The sequence below is a fragment of the Acomys minous genome (genome assembly GCF_964271855.1).
Source record: "Acomys minous genome assembly, chromosome: 14".
Lineage (NCBI taxonomy): Eukaryota > Metazoa > Chordata > Mammalia > Rodentia > Muridae > Acomys > Acomys minous.
In genome coordinates, this window is record NC_140496.1 from 30,949,858 (window position 1) to 30,969,621 (window position 19,764).

At 47.6% G+C, this 19,764-nt stretch overlaps 1 protein-coding gene across 2 annotated transcripts; it reads left to right on the forward strand.

Annotated features, from left to right (window-relative positions):
• The first annotated feature begins 390 nt into the window (after positions 1-390).
• Positions 391-19,603, forward strand: PRSS54 (serine protease 54). 2 transcript variants are annotated; one of them, XM_084757102.1, is made up of 6 exons: positions 391-523; positions 656-750; positions 4,926-5,097; positions 12,435-12,699; positions 13,230-13,361; positions 18,866-19,603. In XM_084757102.1, the coding sequence occupies exons 2-6, from the start codon at positions 690-692 to the stop codon at positions 19,385-19,387; spliced, it is 1,152 nt and encodes a 383-aa protein (XP_084613228.1). In that variant the 5' UTR covers positions 391-523; positions 656-689; the 3' UTR covers positions 19,388-19,603. The 2 variants fall into 2 exon arrangements, with proteins under 2 accessions (XP_084613228.1, XP_084613229.1); XM_084757103.1 differs by having other exon boundaries at positions 12,435-12,693; positions 18,866-19,601.
• The last annotated feature ends 161 nt before the right edge of the window (positions 19,604-19,764 follow it).

Consider the following 19,764-nt stretch of genomic DNA (forward strand, 5'->3'; position numbering starts at 1 on the left):
TAGTGAAATCATCCGAGCAAAGACTTGATGTGAGATAGGGTTTGGTTTGGTTTGTTGATTTTCATGACAGGGTTTCTCTGCGTTAACAGTCCTGACTGTCTTGGAACTAGCTCTGTAGACCAGGCTGGCTTCGAACTCACCAAGATCTGCCTGCCTCTGCCTCCTGAGTGCTGGGATTAAAGGCGTGTGCCACCACGAAGGGTTCTGATGTGAGTTTTAATAGGAGGGTGACATCGTAGTAAGACACTAAACCCTGGAAGAGCTCCCACCAAAACCCTGTCTTTTCTTCCAGCAGTGTTTTATGGCTATAGAGTCAAAGCAAGGGTTGAATTCCACAAATAAAAAACCAACCCTTTTGAGAGAACCAACCCAGGGCCCCAGGCTGCTCTGAGAAGAAAACTGGAAAAAACAGACTACCCTCCTCTCTCCTTGGACCATCTCACAAACTGCTAGGCAAGCATCGGAGCCAGACAGTCTCTTCCTGCCCATGTCTGCACAGGACCCAGAGCTGGGGATGTGACAGGTCAGTTTACTCCATCTGGGAACCTCTATGGAAAAAAAAGAACAGGCTTCTATCATGGGGATCACCCCCTTCGGGAAGCAGGGGGAGCCTTGCGTGGAGGGTAATGGAATCATGAGTCTTCTGTCTTCCCAGCTGCCCATGGTGCTCGCTGCGCTTCTCTCTGGGGATGACGGGGATGAGAGGGCTGTTGCTGCTGCTGCTGTACATGTCCCACTCGTCATCTGCCAGTGAGTGTGGAGCTCCTGTCCTAGGGTGTTCAGTGATAGGTGGAGCCTGGGGTGGGGGTGTGTGGTGGTGGCGGGTGTGGTGGGGTGTGGTGGTTGGGGTGTGTGTGGTGGTGTGTGGTGGTGGTGGTGATGGGGTGGTGGGGGTGTGTGTGGTGGTGGAGGTGTGGTGGTTGGGGTGTGTGTGGTGGTGGAGGTGTGGTGGTGGAGGGGTGGAGGGTCATCTAGGAAAACAGAGTGGCTCAGAGAGGCACTGACTCACTAGCAAGGAAGACCATCCCCCAGCACTTTGTCCTGGGCGTCCTGTGTGAGGGGCACTAGGTAACGCAGAGTGTCAGTCAGGGCATGGGTATGGGTCTAATTCCAAGGGTGGGAAACAGGAATTAGCTTTAGGGCACACAATGGCCTATGGGGGAGAGGGGTCAGTGTGAGAACTGCCTCCCACACTCAGCTCAACCTTGCTCACCTGGTGGAGTACATTGAGCTCTGCAAACCGTGACCCTGATGAGGACCTAGTCCCACAGCAGCAGAGGTTTCCCAGGGAACAGAAGTGGCTGCTTAACATGTCCAGCCTAGGAAAGGGCAGGTGAAGAGGGAACAGCTGACTCAGGTAGGCTCTGTCCACCCCACCTTTGCTACTATTGGTTAGATGGAAGATCACACACACACACACACACACACACACACACACACACACACAGAGTGCAGAGACCCCACACCTTCCTTCCTCAGCCTCCTCCATCCCTCTACCAAGAGATGCTCAGAAACACAGACATGACATCTCTCCTACTAAGCCATAGCTGAGACCCGGAACAAACACTTGATCTCTGGACCTAAATTTTCTCATCATGGCATTAGAGATGGAATCAGGCAAAAGGCAGGGACTCTGCACCAGTACTCTACTACTGAGTTACTTCCCCAGCACCCAGGTGGGTGATTGGGAAACAGGAATGTCCTCATGGACACCGAGGTTCTCGGCTTGGGAAGGATTGGCTAAGGCCTGTGTTATAGATCACTAATGTCTCCAGAGAAAAAATAAGGCGTAGACAAGGAATCTCATTGTTGGTATTTCTGCCTTAGTGTTCTCCCAGCAAAGTCTGTGGATGGAAATTTGGTCTCAGGATACCCCAAGGTGAAGAGGTCCTATGTTCATTTATGTTGTTGTTTGTTTTGTTTTGAGAGAAGAGTCTCAGGATGTAGCATTGGCTAGCCTGGCGCTCACTAGGTAGACCAGGCTGGCATCGATCCACCACCTGGCTCTGCCTCCTGAGTGCTGAGATTAAAGGCATATGCTGCCCTATCTGGCCATCTCTGAGTTCTTGACAACACTGTAGATGACAATGAGCTCTTGTGTTTCGGAAAAGCCTCTGCTGCCCACATCCTAGGTCGCCAATGGAAGAAGCCCTTCCATTCTTCCTGTTTTCTCTTCTGAATACTCAGCACATCCTCTGGGTCATATCTCCCTGTATGGCCATCAGTGCATCATGTGTCACCATCACAGACCCTCAAAGACCTTCCCTAACCCGCTTAGTTCCCAAACCCAGTGCCTGGCAGGGCTCCGGGCAGGCTGGATGAATGGCTGACAAGGCATTCACTGGGAGTCCAACGCACAGGGTGTGCTACGGGTGCCTGTTACATGGTGCGGAGACCCAAGGCCGCCAGCACAGAAGTAAGCATTGATTTGAGAGCAAGCAGGGAGACGGTTTGCGTTTTTGGAAACAGAATTGCCGGTTTTGCCCCAAGGCTCAGCCCAGTCATTTACCGAGCTATAGTTTGCATATCCCCACAATCTCCCCTGTGATGGGGCAACAATCCCAAGTGGTGTATACAGCCAGACTCATGACTACACCCTTCAAACGAGGACCAGCACCAGAGAGAGTAGTGCCTTCCCCCAGATCTCAGCGCTTGTCTTTGCAGTCTGCATCCAGGCCTCTTCACACATACCCATCGGGGTCTAGCCTGGGGAACTTTTAGCAACTGCGGTGTCCAGAGATTCTTGCAGATGCCTGATATTCTTAGGGTGAAGAATCTCTACACCCTGGCCCCACAAGGTGCTAAGGGGTCCTATGGGCGCTGGAACTCAGCAGGACAAGGTAGATCAAAGGCTGAGGGAGGACACTGGGCAAGGGAGGGGGTCAGCAGCTTGGGGGAGCAACATAGTTCGTGGAGTTGCTGTCTTGTTGTGAGTGATGCCTGGAAAGCGGGGGGATCAGCTCACCCCATCACTCTATAAGGGAGTCAGGCAGTGCCTGGCCTTGCCTTGTCCTCCCCTCTCTGGCCTCCTTAATTTGTCCTGTTCCAACAGTCTCCTGCACTTGCACAAATATAGGATATACTTTAAGGACAACATAGGTCCATCCAACCTCAGGCTGGCAGAGGGGGCGGGGCATTTAAACAACACTGGACTCTCCATGGAAACAAAGTCCAGGCTTCCCACGAGACTGCTCCGGGGGGACAATCTGGAAGGCAGAAGCTGAGCAGGATCGGGAAGGGGGACATTGACAGCTTCCACACACCAGAACTTTTTATCGTCTTCGTGACAGGAGGTCAGGGAGTAGTAGATAACCGACAGAGTCATTTTACTCGTACACCACATAGGCTAATGATCACCAACTAGATACTAGGCACCATGCCAGCTCCTGGGGACACACTAACAAGCCAAGAGGACCTAGGAGGAGGAGGAGCCGTGCATGCCGGCAGCTTGCAGGGGATGCAGGGAAAAGCTAGGCTGAGTCTCAGGCTGAGGGTGTCACGAGTTGAGTGGTAGAGTTTGGATTCTTCTGCATTGGCTCCACATGCCACCTGTGTGACATAGACACGTGCTACCTGCCCTAAAGCTGGAGTTCTCCGTCCACCTTAGCAGTGGCCACCTGCAGGGTTATGGCAGAATTGTCCCAAGCAGTGAATGCTGGCCAGGCTTAACCCTTTGGGCCTCAAGACTCTTTTATACTCTTTTTTTTTTTTTTGAGACAGGGTTTCTCTGTGTAGCCTTGGTGTCCTGGACTTGCTTTGTAGACCAGGCTAGCCTCGAACTCACAGGGATCCATCTGCCTCTGCCTCTGCCTCCCAAGTGCTAGGATTAAAGGCGTGCGCCACCACGCCCGGCAACCCTTTTATACTCTTAAGTTATTGGGGGCCCCTAAAGCAGTTTTGCTCAGGAAGGGCTGTGTGGTAGTTTTTACTTCTGTTGCTAGACACCCCACCTGAGGGACTCAAGCAGCTGGTCACATCACACCCATAGTTAAGAGCAGAGAGAATGAGGTACGTGCTGCCTGCTTGTCCAATCAGCTAGCTTTCTTTACTTTTTTTTTTTCCTTGACAAGGTCTTACTATGTGGCACTAACTGGCCAGAACACTCTATGTAGGACCAGGCTGGCCTCAATCTCAGAGATTTCCCCTACCTCTGCTTCCTGAGTGCTGGGATTAAAGGTGTGTGCCAAGCCCCCTGCTCTGTGCCCCCCCAGTCTGCCACGCACTTCTTCACTCTTACACGGTTAACGATCCCCACCTGTCTAGGAAATGGCACTGCCCAAAGTGACCTGGCTCTTCTTGTATCAGTTCGCAATTAAGACAGTCCTCAACAGACACGCTCTCAATCTAACCTCTTCTAGACAATTCCTCATTAAGATTCCCTTTCCAAGAGATTCTAGATTGCATCACAGGCTTCATCTTTCACACTTACCATAGCAGACACTGAACTAGAAAAAGCTAACGCACAGGAGTATATATACAAAGTCATGCATACATTTGGCCATCAGAGTGATGACATCACAGATCTGGAAAACTGCACCACACACTTGTGAGAGGAGAGTAGGGGAAGCAAGCAACAACTTTTCCCTGAAGAAAAGGGCTAGACTCTCTACGGGATGATGACAGGTCCTTTTGCACATGTGTGCGCATACACACACACACACACACACACAGCCTAGTTTAAGAGGTGTGCTTGGAAGAGGAGCAGCAGTAGCAGAGCCTTAGTAAGACTTTTAAAAGGTTCAGAGATGCTACCAAGCATCTTTTGTGTGGAAGATCTCTTGAGATCAACAAAGCGTTAGGGTCGTAGAGTGAGCCCTAAGCAAAACAGAGCGAAGCAATACAGGAGTCTCGATGCGTGGGGAATGGCGGGGCTCACAGGGGGCCCAGCAGCTTGCCACACAATGAGGCCTACGCTCCCTCTGCAGTTTGCGGCATCCAGAAAGCCGACATCAGGGACGATTCCAAGGAGAACCTCGTGGGCAGCAACGAGTTCCCCTGGGTGGTCTCCCTACAGGACCCACAGTACACCCACCTGGCGTTTGGCTGCATTCTCAGCGAGTTCTGGATCCTCAGTATCGCCTCCGCTCTCCAGCACAGGTTAGTGCTCCCACTGGGAGGAGGGCTGGGGTGGGGTGTCTTGCAGGTCTGGAGGACTGGCGGGGCCTGCAGGATAGACTAGGGGTGTGCTCACCTGAGCCAAGGTCCTGACATCATCGGTGGCTCATGGGACTTTCCTAAGAGCTTGGAGGGTGGTACCAGTGAAAAGCGAGATGCCACGTGTTGTGTCTAGGAAGTCCACTTAGGATGTTGCCGCAATCACAGAGATGTAGATGCTATCCACCTGGTGTCCTTCCAGGATAAGTTAAGGAAGTCGGCAGGAGCCCTCTCTTAAGACACCTTGGGCCTCCTCACAGATGTCACTGCCACAGACAGAATGGCATAGAGAAAAAACGGAGGGAAATAGCCGCTTTCAGAACGCCTTTCTCTGGGTGCTCAGAACACTCACGATGTCTTACCAAAAGCTCAAATACTTACAAACAAGGGGGGAGGGAATCATACATATGACTAAATAAAGTATTTGGCAAACATCCTAAAATATTTTCATAAGTATTGTGGAATACCTTAACTTTTAGGATGTTTCCCCAGGGGTTCAAATTATCTTCTTAATGCTGGTTCTCCGAAGGTAAGGTCATTTGAACCTCTGGAGAAGAAATATTTTATGTACCTCTCATGCTCACTGGGTGGCTAGTTACACAGAAAATGGCAGAGAGAAAGTAAAAAACCAAGGGACATTGTGACACAGACCCGTGATCTCAGCACTTGGAAGGTGGAGGCAGAATGATCACTTGTTTAAGGTCATTCTTAGCTATATGCTGAGTTTGAGGCCAGCCTGGGCTACATGCCATCAAAACAAACAAACAAACAAACAAACAAAAACAAATGGAACAAAAACAACCACACAAAAAGCAAACGTCTTGTGATCACAGATAATCAAATTATAATATAATTTTTATGCACCTGTAAATAAGATAGTATACGTGTTACATGAATGGAGGGAGAAAGCATAGAGATTTGTTTGTATGTCTGTGTGTGGGTGTGGTGTGTACATGTGTGTGATGTGTTTGCCTATGTGTGTGTGTGACATCAGGTGTCTGCTTCCATTGCTCCCCACTTTTCTAAAGCAGGGTCTTTCACTGACCCTGGATGCTCACTGATTTAGCTGGCCAGGCCACTTAGCTTTTATGTGGGTACTGGGGACCCGAACTCTGATCCTCATGCTTGCACTGAGGGCTTTATCCACTGAGCCATCTTCCCAGCCTGAAAGTATAGTCAGTTTAACTGGCTAAAGAAATTGTAACATAAACACTTGATAGAATGTTCTGTTGTGGCTGGATTCTTTCTTTCTTTCTTTCTTTCTTTCTTTCTTTCTTTCTTTCTTTCTTCTTCTTCTTCTTCTTCTTCTTCTTCTTCTTCTTCTTCTTCTTCTCCTCCTCCTCCTCCTCCTCCTCCTCCTCCTCTTCCTCCTCTTCTTCTTCCTCTTCCTCCTTTTTGGTTCTCAAGACAGGGTTGCTCTGTGTAACAGCCCTGGCTGTCACGGATTTGCTTTGTAGACCATGCTGGCCTTGAACTTACAGAGATCTGGGTGCCTCTGCCTCCCAAGTGCTGGGATTACAGGCATGTGCCACCACGCCCAGCTAGCTACTGAAATCTTAACACTTGCTTTATGTATTCTTAAATTACTTTATTATTCTTCAGAGTGCATATAAAATAGTAGGCTTCCTATGGCATTTTCTTTGTATTTACTTAAAATATATATATCTATCTTTTCAAGACAGGGTTTTTCTAAAATTAAATACTTTTTATAAAATATATTTGAAGCATGTTTCCCCCTCTCCCAACTCTGCTCTACCTCTCTACCTACTCAACTTTGTTTCTTTTTCTCTCTTTTTCAAAAAAAAAAAAAAGAATCCCACAGAAATGAAAATCAAGACAAATAAGCAAAAGATCAATAAAATTTAAAAACAACAACAACAACAAAATGAAACAAAAAGCACACAACAATCCCACTGAGTTCATTTTGTGTTGGGGTACTTGGGCATGGGGGATTCCCTGGAGTGTGGTCTACATACCCAGTAACCACACTAGAGAGAACTGATTGTCCCTTTGTCATCAAGAATCAATTGCAATAGCTTCTTGGTCATGGCTACCTGGAAGTCCAGAAGGGAAAAAAACCTGCTGACACTCTAACCTTGGGCTTTCTGTGTCCTCATCCCCTCTCAGTGCTGGGACCCTGCCTGCCTTGTGTGTGCTGCCACAGTCTGAGTTCACAAGCACTTCAGTCCTGTGGTCCACCACCTCTGGCTCTTACACTTTCCCTTCTCTTCCCTGAGCCTTGAGAGGAGGAGGTTAACGGACACATCTCACTTAGGAATGAGTGCTCCTAAGACTCGCACTCTGGGCACATTGTCCAGTTGTGGGTCTCTTATCTTAACTCCCAGCTGCTACAAGAAAAATCTTCTTTGATGTGGTTTCATCGAGGCACTGATCTATGGGTATGTCGTTAGCAGTCATTTCTAGGCCCATGACTCAGGTTCTTGTATCGGGTGTGGGCTCTAGCTCATGTAAGGATTGGTTATGCCCATAATGTTTGGGCCACCATTACACCAGTATGTCTTGCAGGCAGGTTGCTGTGGTAGATCAGAGTTTATAGCTGGATGATATGATTCCTCTTTTTCCTCTGGTCCTGTGCAGAATACCTTCTGGTACCAGGAACAGTACTCAGTAGGAGGGAAGCGTCTAGTTAGACACCCGATGAATTTCTCCTTGTTCAATGAAATAAGTTAAGTGATGTCTTCAGCAGTAGGGCCTTACCATCAAGTTGTGGAGAGTAACCAATAGCCTTGGCAATAGTCAATGATTTGGGGTGGGGGGTGTTTCCATGGAACCATCTTTGGCCAATGACTCAATAATAGGTAACCCATTCCTGCTACTGGAGGTTTACTTGATGGCATAAAACATTAACTTCATTATGGATGCTCCACTCTTGACCCACACTGGTCAGAATTTATATTTTTTTATATTATATATTATGTATAATGCTATATATTATATATAATGTATATACGATTATATATAGTATATATTACAGAGCCTTGACTTTTATTATTTTAAAAAGCTCCATATTTATTTTACTTCATGATGCTGTGCTTGTGCATTCAACACTTTTACAACAATTTTTCTGCTCTTCAAAAGGGAAGCACACCTGATCCTCCAAGGACACATTTAGCACACGTGGGCATACCATAGGCCCTGTTGGTGTGTTTGTCTTAAGCAGTCTCATAAGGACTTGGGTCTCACACAGGAACTCCTCACAGTCTGCCCGGGCACACACAGCATGTTGGATTTTGGTGCTTTCCTAACCATTTTGGTATGAAAGTAAGCACTCCTATTGCCAGGGGTTCAAGAAAGCCTAGTTTTGCTAGAGGCTGTACTGTAGGAAAGCCTACAATGGTGTGTCAAATGCTCGACCATTCTGAGCATTCTAAGCACTGTCTTCAGAAGAGCTGGGATTTATGTTTCAGTGGAAATCCAGGTATATGGGTGACTAGCCACAAGGAAGCAAAGATATGCAGGGAGAATGTCCTCTTGGTCACTAGTTTCTTTCCCTTGTGCCATGTGCTGTCATCAATTTCTTGGATGTTTCTCTTTTAAAAACTAATGTGTTGGGCTGGGGAGATGGCTTAGAGGTTAAGAACACTGTTCTTCCAAAGGTCCTGAGTTCAATTCCCAGCAACCACATGGTGGCTCGCAACCATCTATAGTGAGACCTGGTACCTTCTTCCGACCTGCAGGCATACATGAGGGCAAAACATTGTATACACAAAAAACAAACAAACAAACAACAACAACAAACCAGTGTTCATGAATATCTATGTATTTTTCTATATTGATTTTTATGTCTATTAGCATAGAATTCTTTCTCCCCTAGTCAGCTCAGGTTTCCATAGAAATATAGACTGGGTGGTTTAACTCAGAAAGACCAGGGTTAGAGTGTGGGCAGGTTTGTTCCCTTCTTGATTTAGAGGCAGAAGCCTTCCAGCTGTGTCTTCACATGGCTATTTTTCTCTGTGTGAAAATAAGACAGGGGCTGGAGAGATGGCTCAGAGGTTAAGAGCACTGACTGCTCTTCCAAAGGTCATGAGTTCAATTCCCAGCAACCACATGGTGGCTCACAACCATCTATAATGAGATCTAATGCTCTCTTCTGGCTTGCAGGCAGAATACTGTAAACATAATGAATAAATCTTTTAAAAATAAATAAATAAGAAAATAAGATAGAAGCCATGGAAGCCAGGCACAGTGGCACACATCTTTAATCCCAGCACTTGGGAGGCAGAGGCAGAATGAATCACTGTAAGTTTGAGGCCAGCCTGGCCTGCAAAGTGAGGCCAGGACAGCCAAGGCTACACAGAGAAATCCTGTCTCGAAAAAACAAAAACAAAAACAAACAAACAAACAAAAAACAAAAGAAGAAGAAGAAGAAGAAAGAAGGAAAGAAAGAAATACAAAACAAAAAAGAAAATAAGACAGAAGAGAGATTGTGGAAGATTCCCGACTTCAACCCCAGTCCTACATACACACTCATGCACACACACACACAAACACACACATACGTAAACACACAAATACACACACATACATACACATGTACACATATACTCATGCATACAATATGCACATACACACAAATACACACATATACATATATACACACATACAATAAACACATACACACAAATATATACATACACACATGCACACATACACATGAGAAGAATCAAAGCTCTTTTTTTAAGGGGAAAGGGACATTGGTCTTATTGGATTAAGCCCTACGAACCTCTGTCTCCAAATGTGAAAATAAGGGCCTTGCTACCAAATACAGTCCCATTTTTGGAGATCACAATTCATTTGATAACATTTTGATGTAGAACCCTCTCATTCCCTACTCATGTCCTATTTATGGCTCATATTTTTCCAGAAAAGATTTTCTAGGCCTCATTCTACCCCTCTCATTGCCACTCTGGCTCCCAGTGTTAAATATTCTTGTGGGGAAGTCCGAGGTGACCCTGATTTTAAGCAGGGTGACTACAAATGCTCATACACCACACCAAGGAGATGCCTGGGTACCCCAGCTTCTGCCGTTATCCCTCATTTCATCTTCACGAGTTTCTCGAGTTAGACAATAAAGTGTCAGTCAGACTTACGATGACTTCATCTCTGTGGGGCTGGATGTCCGGCTGTGCCAGATGGCTCCCATCTGCCACTCATGATCCACTCTCTACCTACCCCCCTCTTGTGGTCCCCAGATGGGTGACAACATCAGTTTCCTTTGCATACTAGGTCCAGTCGAGGGCTGTCAATGTGAGCACTGACAACAGCCTGGAGAGGAGAGTAAGATCAGGGTCTATTTTCTTCTGAGGTGATATACAGATTGGTTCCCTCACCCAGCTCCATGCAGCTCTGCGTGGCCTAACTCTTCTCACCTAGGGAGCCGGCTATGTCTGAGATCTGGGCTTATGAGTCCTTGTCCCAATGAGCAAAATGGAAGAGCAGCTGAGGACGATTGCCAACATCGGCCTTGGGCTTCCACACACGGGAACACACATGCACAACCCCATACATGTACACACACACATGCACATGCTAACTTCTATCTCGTTTTTGGTCATTGTTCTCAGCCTACTTCCTAAGTCTTTGTTTGTCTGTTCTTTTTGTTTTTTTGAGACAGGGTTTCCCTGTGTAGCCCTGGCTGTCCTGGACTCACTCTGTTGACCGGGCTGAGCTTGATCTTAGATCCGCCTGCCTCTGTCTCCTAGTGCTGGAATTAAAGGCATGTGCCACCATGCCCGGCTCTACTTTCTCAGTATCTGTGTTTTCTGTTCTTCTTCCTGCTGCTTCTGACTTGACCTTCACTCTTACCCACCTTTTTGCTGAGAACCTTACCACCCAGCTTCTTCTGAGGCCAGTGGCAGCAGGTGTCCTCAGTCGCTCCCTGCTGTCCTTTGCAGGCCTTTGCTCAGACGCCAAGTGCTGACTCCTCTGTATGGGTTCATGGTGAGTGCTTCGCATTCTTGTGGTTTCTTGAGGGAATCCCAAGGGGTGAAGAAGAGAATACAGCTTAAACCCTCCACTCTTCAGCCATGTCTTTCCACTCATAAGCTATATCAAGTCTGCCAAAGAGTATGTGAGGAGAGATGCTTTAAAATGTTAAGTGCTGGCCTGGAGAGATGGCTCAGAGGTTAAGAGCACTGGCTGCTCCTCCAGAGGTCCTGAGTTCAATTCTCAGGGACCACATGGTGGCTCACAACATCTATGATGAATCTGATGCCCTCTTCTGGCGTGCAATTGTACATGCAGATACAACATTGTGTATATAATAAATAAATGCATTTTTTATGTTTTTGTTTTTGTTTTTTTGAGACAGGGTTTCTCTGTGTAGCCTTGGCTGTCCTGGACTCCCTTTGTAAAACAGGCTGACATCGAACTTACAGCGATCTGCCTGCCTCTGACTCCCAAGTACTGGGATTAAAGGCATGTGCCACCATGCCCAGCCAATAAATTTTTTTTGTTTTTTGTTTGTTTGTTTGTTTTGTTTTGAGACAGGGTTTCTCTGTGTAGCCTTGACTATCCTGGACTCGCTTTGTAAACCAGGCTGGCCTTGAACTCACAGTGATCCGCCTGCCTCTGCTTCCCAAGTGCTGGGATTAAAGGCGTGCGCCACCAGTGCCAGGCTCAGCCAATAAACCTTTAAAACAAAACAAACAAACAGAAACAAAAAACTCATAAAATTAAGTGCTAAGTTAAGTGCTAAGACTGTGAGAGTCATAATTACAATAGTTGATATTATTGCTACTTTGTCTAAAGAGACTATTCCTATAGAAAAAGTTACCCCAAATATGTGAACAGATGGTCTTTGGTTTGTAAGATAAAAGGCCTTGGGCTCACTGAGGAGAGCACAAACCTAGAAATTCAGAAGAGATTCCCTGGACTCTGAGTTCAACGATATGAGTAAAAACCAACCCGGGCACTGGAAAAAGAGATGGCTCAGCAGTTGTAGTGCTTCTCACTGTTCCAGAGAGCCCAGATCCCAACATTAAGTAGCTCATCGCCACCTGTAATCCCGGATCCAAGGGATCCAGGACCCTCTTCTGGCCCTGGCAGGAACATGTGGTACACATGCACAACACGCATGTGTACATGCATGCATACACGCATGCACACACATAAATTAAAAACAAAAACGAAACACCCAGGGATTGGGTTGGATGAGCATGCCAGGTTGCAAATAAAAACCGTAAGTGAGACGTGGAGGAAGTGTGACGCTTCCTTGCTGCCTTGACTTCTCAAAATCCCTTTGTTGTCTTTCTCTCTAGGAAGAAGGTTATTGCTGTTGTTGGTATAGCTAACATGGATTCCAGAAAGATCGATCACACAGAGTACTCTGTCAATGCCATCATCCCCCACGAGAACTTTAATAACATCTCAATGAGCAATAACATAGCCCTCCTGAGGACAGAATCTGCCATGCGTTTCGACAACCTGGTCCAGGCCATCTGCTTCCTGGGCAAAAAGCTACATAGACAGCCAGTTTTGAAGAACTGCTGGGTGGCAGGATGGAATCCCACGTCTGCAGTTAATGCATTCCTTCTCCTAGAGGAGGCTGTGTGTGTGCTGGCAGTGGGGGCAACTTGGATGAACTTCTTTAGGGCTTGTCTTAATCACTCAAGATGCTTGAGATTTTAGAGTTGATCCCTAGGGGGCAGGCCTCTCCCCCCCCCCCCTCTGTCTTTCTCTGTCTCTCTTTCTCTATCTCTATACCCAAGAAGTGTACAGGCAGCAGACTGCCTCACCAAGTGCTGGGAGGAGTGGGGGGACTTGGGTTGAGCATACCCTTACCTAAGCCAACCGTTTTCCCATCATTCTTGGCTAAGAATGAAACAAAACGCATATTCTTTACATGTGAAAGAAGGGTGAATTGTTCTCTGTCTGTTTACAGATTCAAATTCAAAGCAAAGGTAGTTTTCAGGAAAAACTCACATTTCTGCGGGTAAAAGGGATGAATAGGAACGCTTTCTGGTCACTCCTCTTTGGATATGTGAGTGGCTGCTGCGGTGACACTGGACTGTCTTCTTGTTAATAATTCTTGGGCTCTCTGTTGCATGGTCCAGACAGGAAATCACATGACAATGAGTATCCTGAGGAGAATCTCCGTGAAAGACACTGACCTGTGTCCTTTACATAGAGACCGGAAAATAGAATGTGCCAGTCATACACATAAGGAATACGACGATATTTGTCTGGTAAGAACTTGATACAGTGGAAGCGCAATCATGGGCTGCACCAAGGGGTCCCGGGAGCTCCTCCTTACTGGACAATGGGGAGTGAAGGCAGGGGCAGTGACACGGGATTCATGTCTCTGGTAGGCATAACACTTAACAGAAAATAGGTGCTCAATTACTCATGCCTATAATACCAGTGCTCAGGAGGCCAAAGTAGAAGGACCATGAATTTAAGGCCAGCCTGGGCTACATAGTGACATCCTGTCTTGAAAACCAAAAGTCTTCTGAAAGGATTACCCTGAGCTACTATTTTCAGTGTAATAATTAATCATATCCAGGTCACAAATGCTTATTAATGAGCTCAAAATTAAAGGAGTGAGTCCCATTTCCAGTCGTGGGTGTGTATACATGTCTACAGGACTGAAGTCACTGTACCTAGTTTTATATATATACCAATTTTGTATATGAGAATAAGATAATGATAGATACAAGGTACCAGATATTATGTTATATGAGGTTTATTAAATCAGCATGAGAAAGCCGGACATGGTGGTGCAAGCCTTTAATCCCAGAACTCGGGAGGCAGAGGCAGGTGGATCGCTATGAGTTTGAGGCCAGCCTGGTCTATAAAGTAAGTCTAGGACAGCCAAGGCTACACAGAGAAACCCTGTCTCAAAAAAAAAAAATCAAAATGAGCATGGGGAGAGAAGGAAAGGGAGAGGGGTGCCCCAGAGAGAGACAGAGAGACAGAGAGAGAGAGAGAGAGGAAGAGGAAGAAGAAGAAAGAGAGTAGAAAGGGAGTAGAGAGAAGAGGTAGAGAGGAAGAGGAAGAGGAAGTAGAAGGAGGGCCACATGGATGGTTTGTCCCTTTATATGGCCCTGGGCGGGGCCACGCCGCCTGTGGCAGGTAAGCAATGACATCACAAGTAGGCAGACTGAAGCAGAATCCTAACACCCAGTATCTATGAAACCTAGACTCTCCTCTGGAGCATTGCTTACCAGGAGTTGGGGGTTTCTTCTCTAAGAAGCCCTACTCTGTACACAAACAGGAATGGCAGAGAATGGCTGAGCAAAACATGCAGAATTCACCACCATCTGGTTCAGGCCCCCCGCGTGTCTAAACCAAGACTAGTGTGGCTTACCAAGACTAGTAAATATTAGAGCAAAGAGAAAAACTTCAGGCTAGTAGGAAAAATTCTATGTCTCTCTGTCTCTATCTCTCTTTCGTTGTCTACTGTCTGTCTGTCTGTCTGTCTGTCTGTCTGTCTCTCTCTCTCTCTCTCTCTCTCTCTCTCTCTCTCTGTGTGTGTGTGTGTGTGTGTGTGTGTATCGTATGCATATATATTCTGGGGATCAAACCTAGGACCTAGAGCATGTTAGCCAAATGCTCTACTTAAATCTGCCTTTCTAAGATGCTGACCACCAACTCTCCTCAAATAACCTTCAAGACTCCTCTGGTCAGGATATTTTTCTTCTAGGAAGAAGGCAAGGTTTTTTAGAGCACACACACGTGCGCACACACCTGCACACACACACACACACACACACACACACACACACACACACACACGCTTTCGAAAAGCCGTTGGATCTCAAAGGCTGATGGTTCTCATTAAGCAGCACATTTGCTCTCTCGGAAGTGGCCCGACATTGGTCAGCTGCTTTTTGTGCTTTGCTCCCTGCCAAGGGAGGACCTCAGCAACCACTTTGGTTTGTTTGTCTGTTTTTAGAGACAGGGTTTCTCTGTGTAACCTTGGCTGTCCTAGATCTAGCTCTGTAGGCCAGGCTGGCCTCTGCATCATGAGTGCTGGGATTAAAGGTGTGTGCCACCACTGCCCCACCTCATCAACTTCCTAGATTGAATAATGTCCTAAAAACAGTAGAAAATCCCGAGTGCAATCATCCCACCAACCCAGGACCATACTTCATTGAACCTAAGATGCCAGCAATTGTAGATGATGACACAATTTTACATAATGCGAAGAAGAAGAAGGAGGAGGAGGAGGAGGAGGAGGAGGAAGAAGAAGAAGAAGAAAAGAACAATACCAGTTAGAATTAGCTATCAATGGATCCAAAGCAAAGTTGTTTTTTAAAAGTGGCATCCCTGTGAAATATTTATTTATTTACCATGGCATATGTATGTGTGGTGTGCACGCAGGATGCACATATATGTGAGCTCGTGGGTGTACGTCTAAAGCCACTGTCTTCCTAGATTGCTCCCTACCTGTTTGAGGAAAGGACTTTCGATTGAACCTACAGTATGAGCATTTGACACAGCTAGGCTGGCTAGCCTACTCACCCCACGTGTCCCATCCCGCCTCCTGAGCCCACCAGGCACTTGTACGGATTCTCAGCATCCAAGCTCTAGCCCTCAAGCTTGTTCAGAATGCACTTTTCCCCCTGGGCCATCCCCAGCCGCTAGCCCTTAGCTTTTGAGCTGAATTCTGCTCACTAAACATCTAATGGTGACTGCAGTATTTTGAATGTTTCTGTCTCTTGGGAATGCGATCTGGCATCTGGGCTGTGAACACCACACGTGCCTGATGTAGAAGAAACTTCCGGCTTTGGAACCAGGCTAATAATTTTCCCCATGAACCCAGAAGAACTGCTCTTTACTCTTTACTTTCTTTTTTAATATTTATTTATTTATTATGCATACAGTATTATGCCTCCGTGTACTGCATGCCAGAAGAGGGCACCAGATCTCATTGTGGATGGTTGTGAGCTACCATGTGGTTGCTGGGAATCGAACTCATGACCTCTGGAAGAGTAGTCAGCGCTCTTAACCGCTGAGCCATCTCTCTAGCCCCCTACTCTTTACTTTCATAGTTTTTCTAACTCTTAGAGGTTTCTCAGGATGTCATGGGAGAGGCCTACCCAAAGAAAGAGGTTTCTCTGTGTGGGAGCTGCCCCTGACACCCAGAGGTAAGATAGAACTGTTTTAGGGGCCCTGGGCTGGTGGCCTCTGCAGCTTTTACTTCAGAAACTAAAACTCGCTGTTCTGCTAGGTGGGGAAGAAGGGAGAAAAAAACAAAAGGAAAAAAAAAACAGCCTGAGTTCATTCTGAGTCTGAGGTTAGTAGCAAATTCGTATTCTATCTGGGAGCATCTGTACCCACTACTGGGTGTTAAGGCCATCAAGATGTGTGTCCTAGCTGGGCAGTGGTGGCGCATGCCTTTAATCCCAGCACTTGAGAGGCAGAGGCAGGTGGATCTCTGTGAGTTAGTCCAAGGCCAGTCTGTTCTACAATGTGAGTCCAGGACAGCCAAGGCTACACAGAGAAACCCTGTCTTGGGGGCAGAGGGGGGGGGGAAGATGTGTGTCCTAAATTCCACCCTTTGTCTTCCTCAAGGGCAGTTATGATTGGACTGGGGTGGGGGCGGGACCAATGAAAGGATGGAGTCCACACCATTCTTCAGCAGGGAGCTCCATGCCCCAAACAACCGTAGCTGTGGTACAGACAATGGCCTTCAGCCATACCAAGTGACCAGCCAGAACTCCAAAATAACCTTTCAGCCATCTGCAATTTGGTAGTGTGGGGTGACACAACAGACTGAAAAAAAAAAAAAAGGAACTACAAGGGTGCTGTGCTGCCACTGGAGTGAGCAACACACAAACATGCATACAGCGTGCTGCCCATAGACTGGCTTTGGCCTTCTGAAAGGCTACCCAGACATGGCAGTGTCTTTGCAGAACCTGTCTGCCTTAACTCTGCCCTGCTTGCCATCACTCCTTCCCCCACTCACTCTCACCTTGGCTCTACCCACACTTCCTAAGCAACCGGAAGTGCGGTGGGAGGGGGACAGCCACCCCAGGCAGGCCATGACCCAGGCCTCAGATGGGAAGCAGCTGAGAGGCACCCCTCTGCTCCTCTGATCTCATCCTTGAGTTTGTCCAAACTGTGTGCTCCCGTCAGCTGCCACCCCTGCTCACTGGTTGCCTCAGTGACCAACATCATTGGCCATCTTGCCTTGGCTCTTCCAGTCAAGGGGGTCATAAATTAAGGAGAGTGAATAGTTCTTTCCCTATCTTGGACCAACATGGACCGTGAGGTGTGCGTGGAGGTTTGGCACTTGCAGTAAAAGGGGCCTGCGATGGGAGATGGGATAATGAAGCCTAGTGGTTATCTTGGGTCTTTTTTCCTTTCTTTCTTTCTTTTTTTCTTTTTTTTCAAGACAGGGTTTCTCTGTATAGCCTTGACTATCCTGGACTCACTTTGTAGACCAGGCTGGCCTCAAACTCACAGTGATCCGTCTGCCTCTGCCTCCTAAGTGCTGGGATTAAAGGCAGACAGCACCACCACCACCCTACGACTTTGCCCATTTCATCAACTTCCTACAGAAAAATTACAGCCTGTACAATCCCTCACAATAACTGTAACTAATGTTTTACTGAGGGCACACTGCATGCCCAGCACGTGTCACAGGCACTAACTCATCTCCATATTGGATTAGAACCAGGCCACTTGCCCTGGTCACAAATCCAGCTCAGTTTGCTAAGCCTCTGCCTTCTCACTTTGCAGATTAGTGTGTGTGTGTGTGTATGTGTGTGTGTGTGTGTGTGTGTGTGTGTGTGTGTGTGTGTGTGTGTTCCTGAGCCCCTGAAGACTCTTCCTCCAGGAAAAAGCAAGACTACAGTATGGCAGGGCTGATGAACAGAGGGAGCGACTGCAGCTGTGACACAGGGAGGGAAGCTGTAGGCCCAGCACAGAAACAAAAAGAGAAGGGTTCAGAAACATGACTGTTCTAAGCCAGAATGAAAGGCAATCATGAGCCAGGTGGTGGCGCACGCCTTTAATCCCAGCGCTCAGGAGGCAGAGGTAGGCAGATTGCTGTGAGTTCAAGCCCAACCTGGTCTACAAAGTGAGTCCAGGACAGCCAAGGCACAGAGAAACCCTGTCTCAAAAAACAAAACAACAACAAAAAAAAAAGAAAAAAGAAAAAAAAGAAAAGAAATCATATTTGAAGAATGAGCAGCCAAAGCAGAGTTGGGGGTGGGGGAATGAGCCAGGAAGCTATGTGCAACCTGGGTGCCTGGGTCACAGATAATTTGTGTAATACAAAGAAAAGTTGGGCTGGGGAAGTAGCTTGTCCTTCATAAAGTGCTGGCTTCAGGGATTTGATCCCCGGCCCTGCATTCTGAGCAGTTGTGGCAGCGTGCCTGTGCTCCCACACGAGGAGTTGGAGTCCTGGGGCTCAAGAGTTCAAGGTCATCTGTAGCTACATAGTGAGTAGGTTAGAAAAGATCTAGACTCAAACAAACAGGCAAGAAAGAGGGAGAGACGGAGAAGAAGGGACAAGGGGGCGGGGCGGGGCGGGGCGGGGCGGGGCGGGGCGGGGTGGGGCGGGGCGGGGCGGAGGTGGGGGAGTCTCCTTGTAATTGGTGGTGGCTGTCTAGATTTGAAACAGTTAGGCTATAATTTGCCCCCATTTCCAGAGAGAATCAGTGCAAAACTTTCTAAAACAGACACTGGCACAAAAGACATTTTTTTTCTGAGACCTAAGGCCCTCTGTCCTTTGTTGCAGGGAGAACCAGGAAGCCCTATGATGTGCCAACTTGCGAAGTTTAATCTCTGGGTCCTAAGAGGACTCCTAACCTATGGAGGCGATGTGTGCCCTGGCCTGTTTCTCTATGCCAACGTGGAAGACTACAGCGACTGGATCACGGCCAAGGCGAGGAGGGCTGGCCCTTTCCTGTCCTCACTCCACCCCTGGGAGTTGGTTTCTGACTTCTTCATTGACAAGTCCAATATCGCCCTGACAAAGAATGCCAATTCTGAAGACAGCCATGCTGCGTGGCCCTACTACCAAGGACAAAAAATTTCCACATTGTACGACCAGCCAACAGTTGATAGGCAGAACTTGGGGGCAAATGGGCCTCAGGAATCAGGCTGGATTTCAAAGGTGGCTGTTCAACCCATGTACTATGATTACTACGGTGGGGAGGCAGGGGAAGGCGGGGCTGTGGCTGGCCAGAACAGGCTGCATTGGTCCCAAGAGAGGATCTTGATGTCCCTCGTGCTTGTTTTCTTGGGCAGCGGTGTCTAGCTAGGAGCCAACCTAAGCACCATAGAGAAGGAGCTCAGAGCGCAGGGTGCTAGGCATCTGCCGTCCTGTTCTGGTGTCTGCTCTTGCTTGTTAGGTGCCACCTGGGCAGCCATGGGCAGGCCCACGGCAGCACTGGGCTGGCTCTCCCTCCTCTGTCCCACTCCCATATGTGGGAAGGTCACTTTCATTTATGCTTGTGAACTAAATGTGGGCTAACAAGTGTCAAAACCATTAGAGTTGCCCTGTGGTTCTTTCAGTGTTCATGGTTCTAGGGGCCCAGTCTGGGAGGATATTCCCACAGGTAGATGTGGCCCTGCAGGTGACCATGTAGATGTTGGCCTGGTAGTGGGGGGGGGAGGGGAGGGACATTAGCTGGG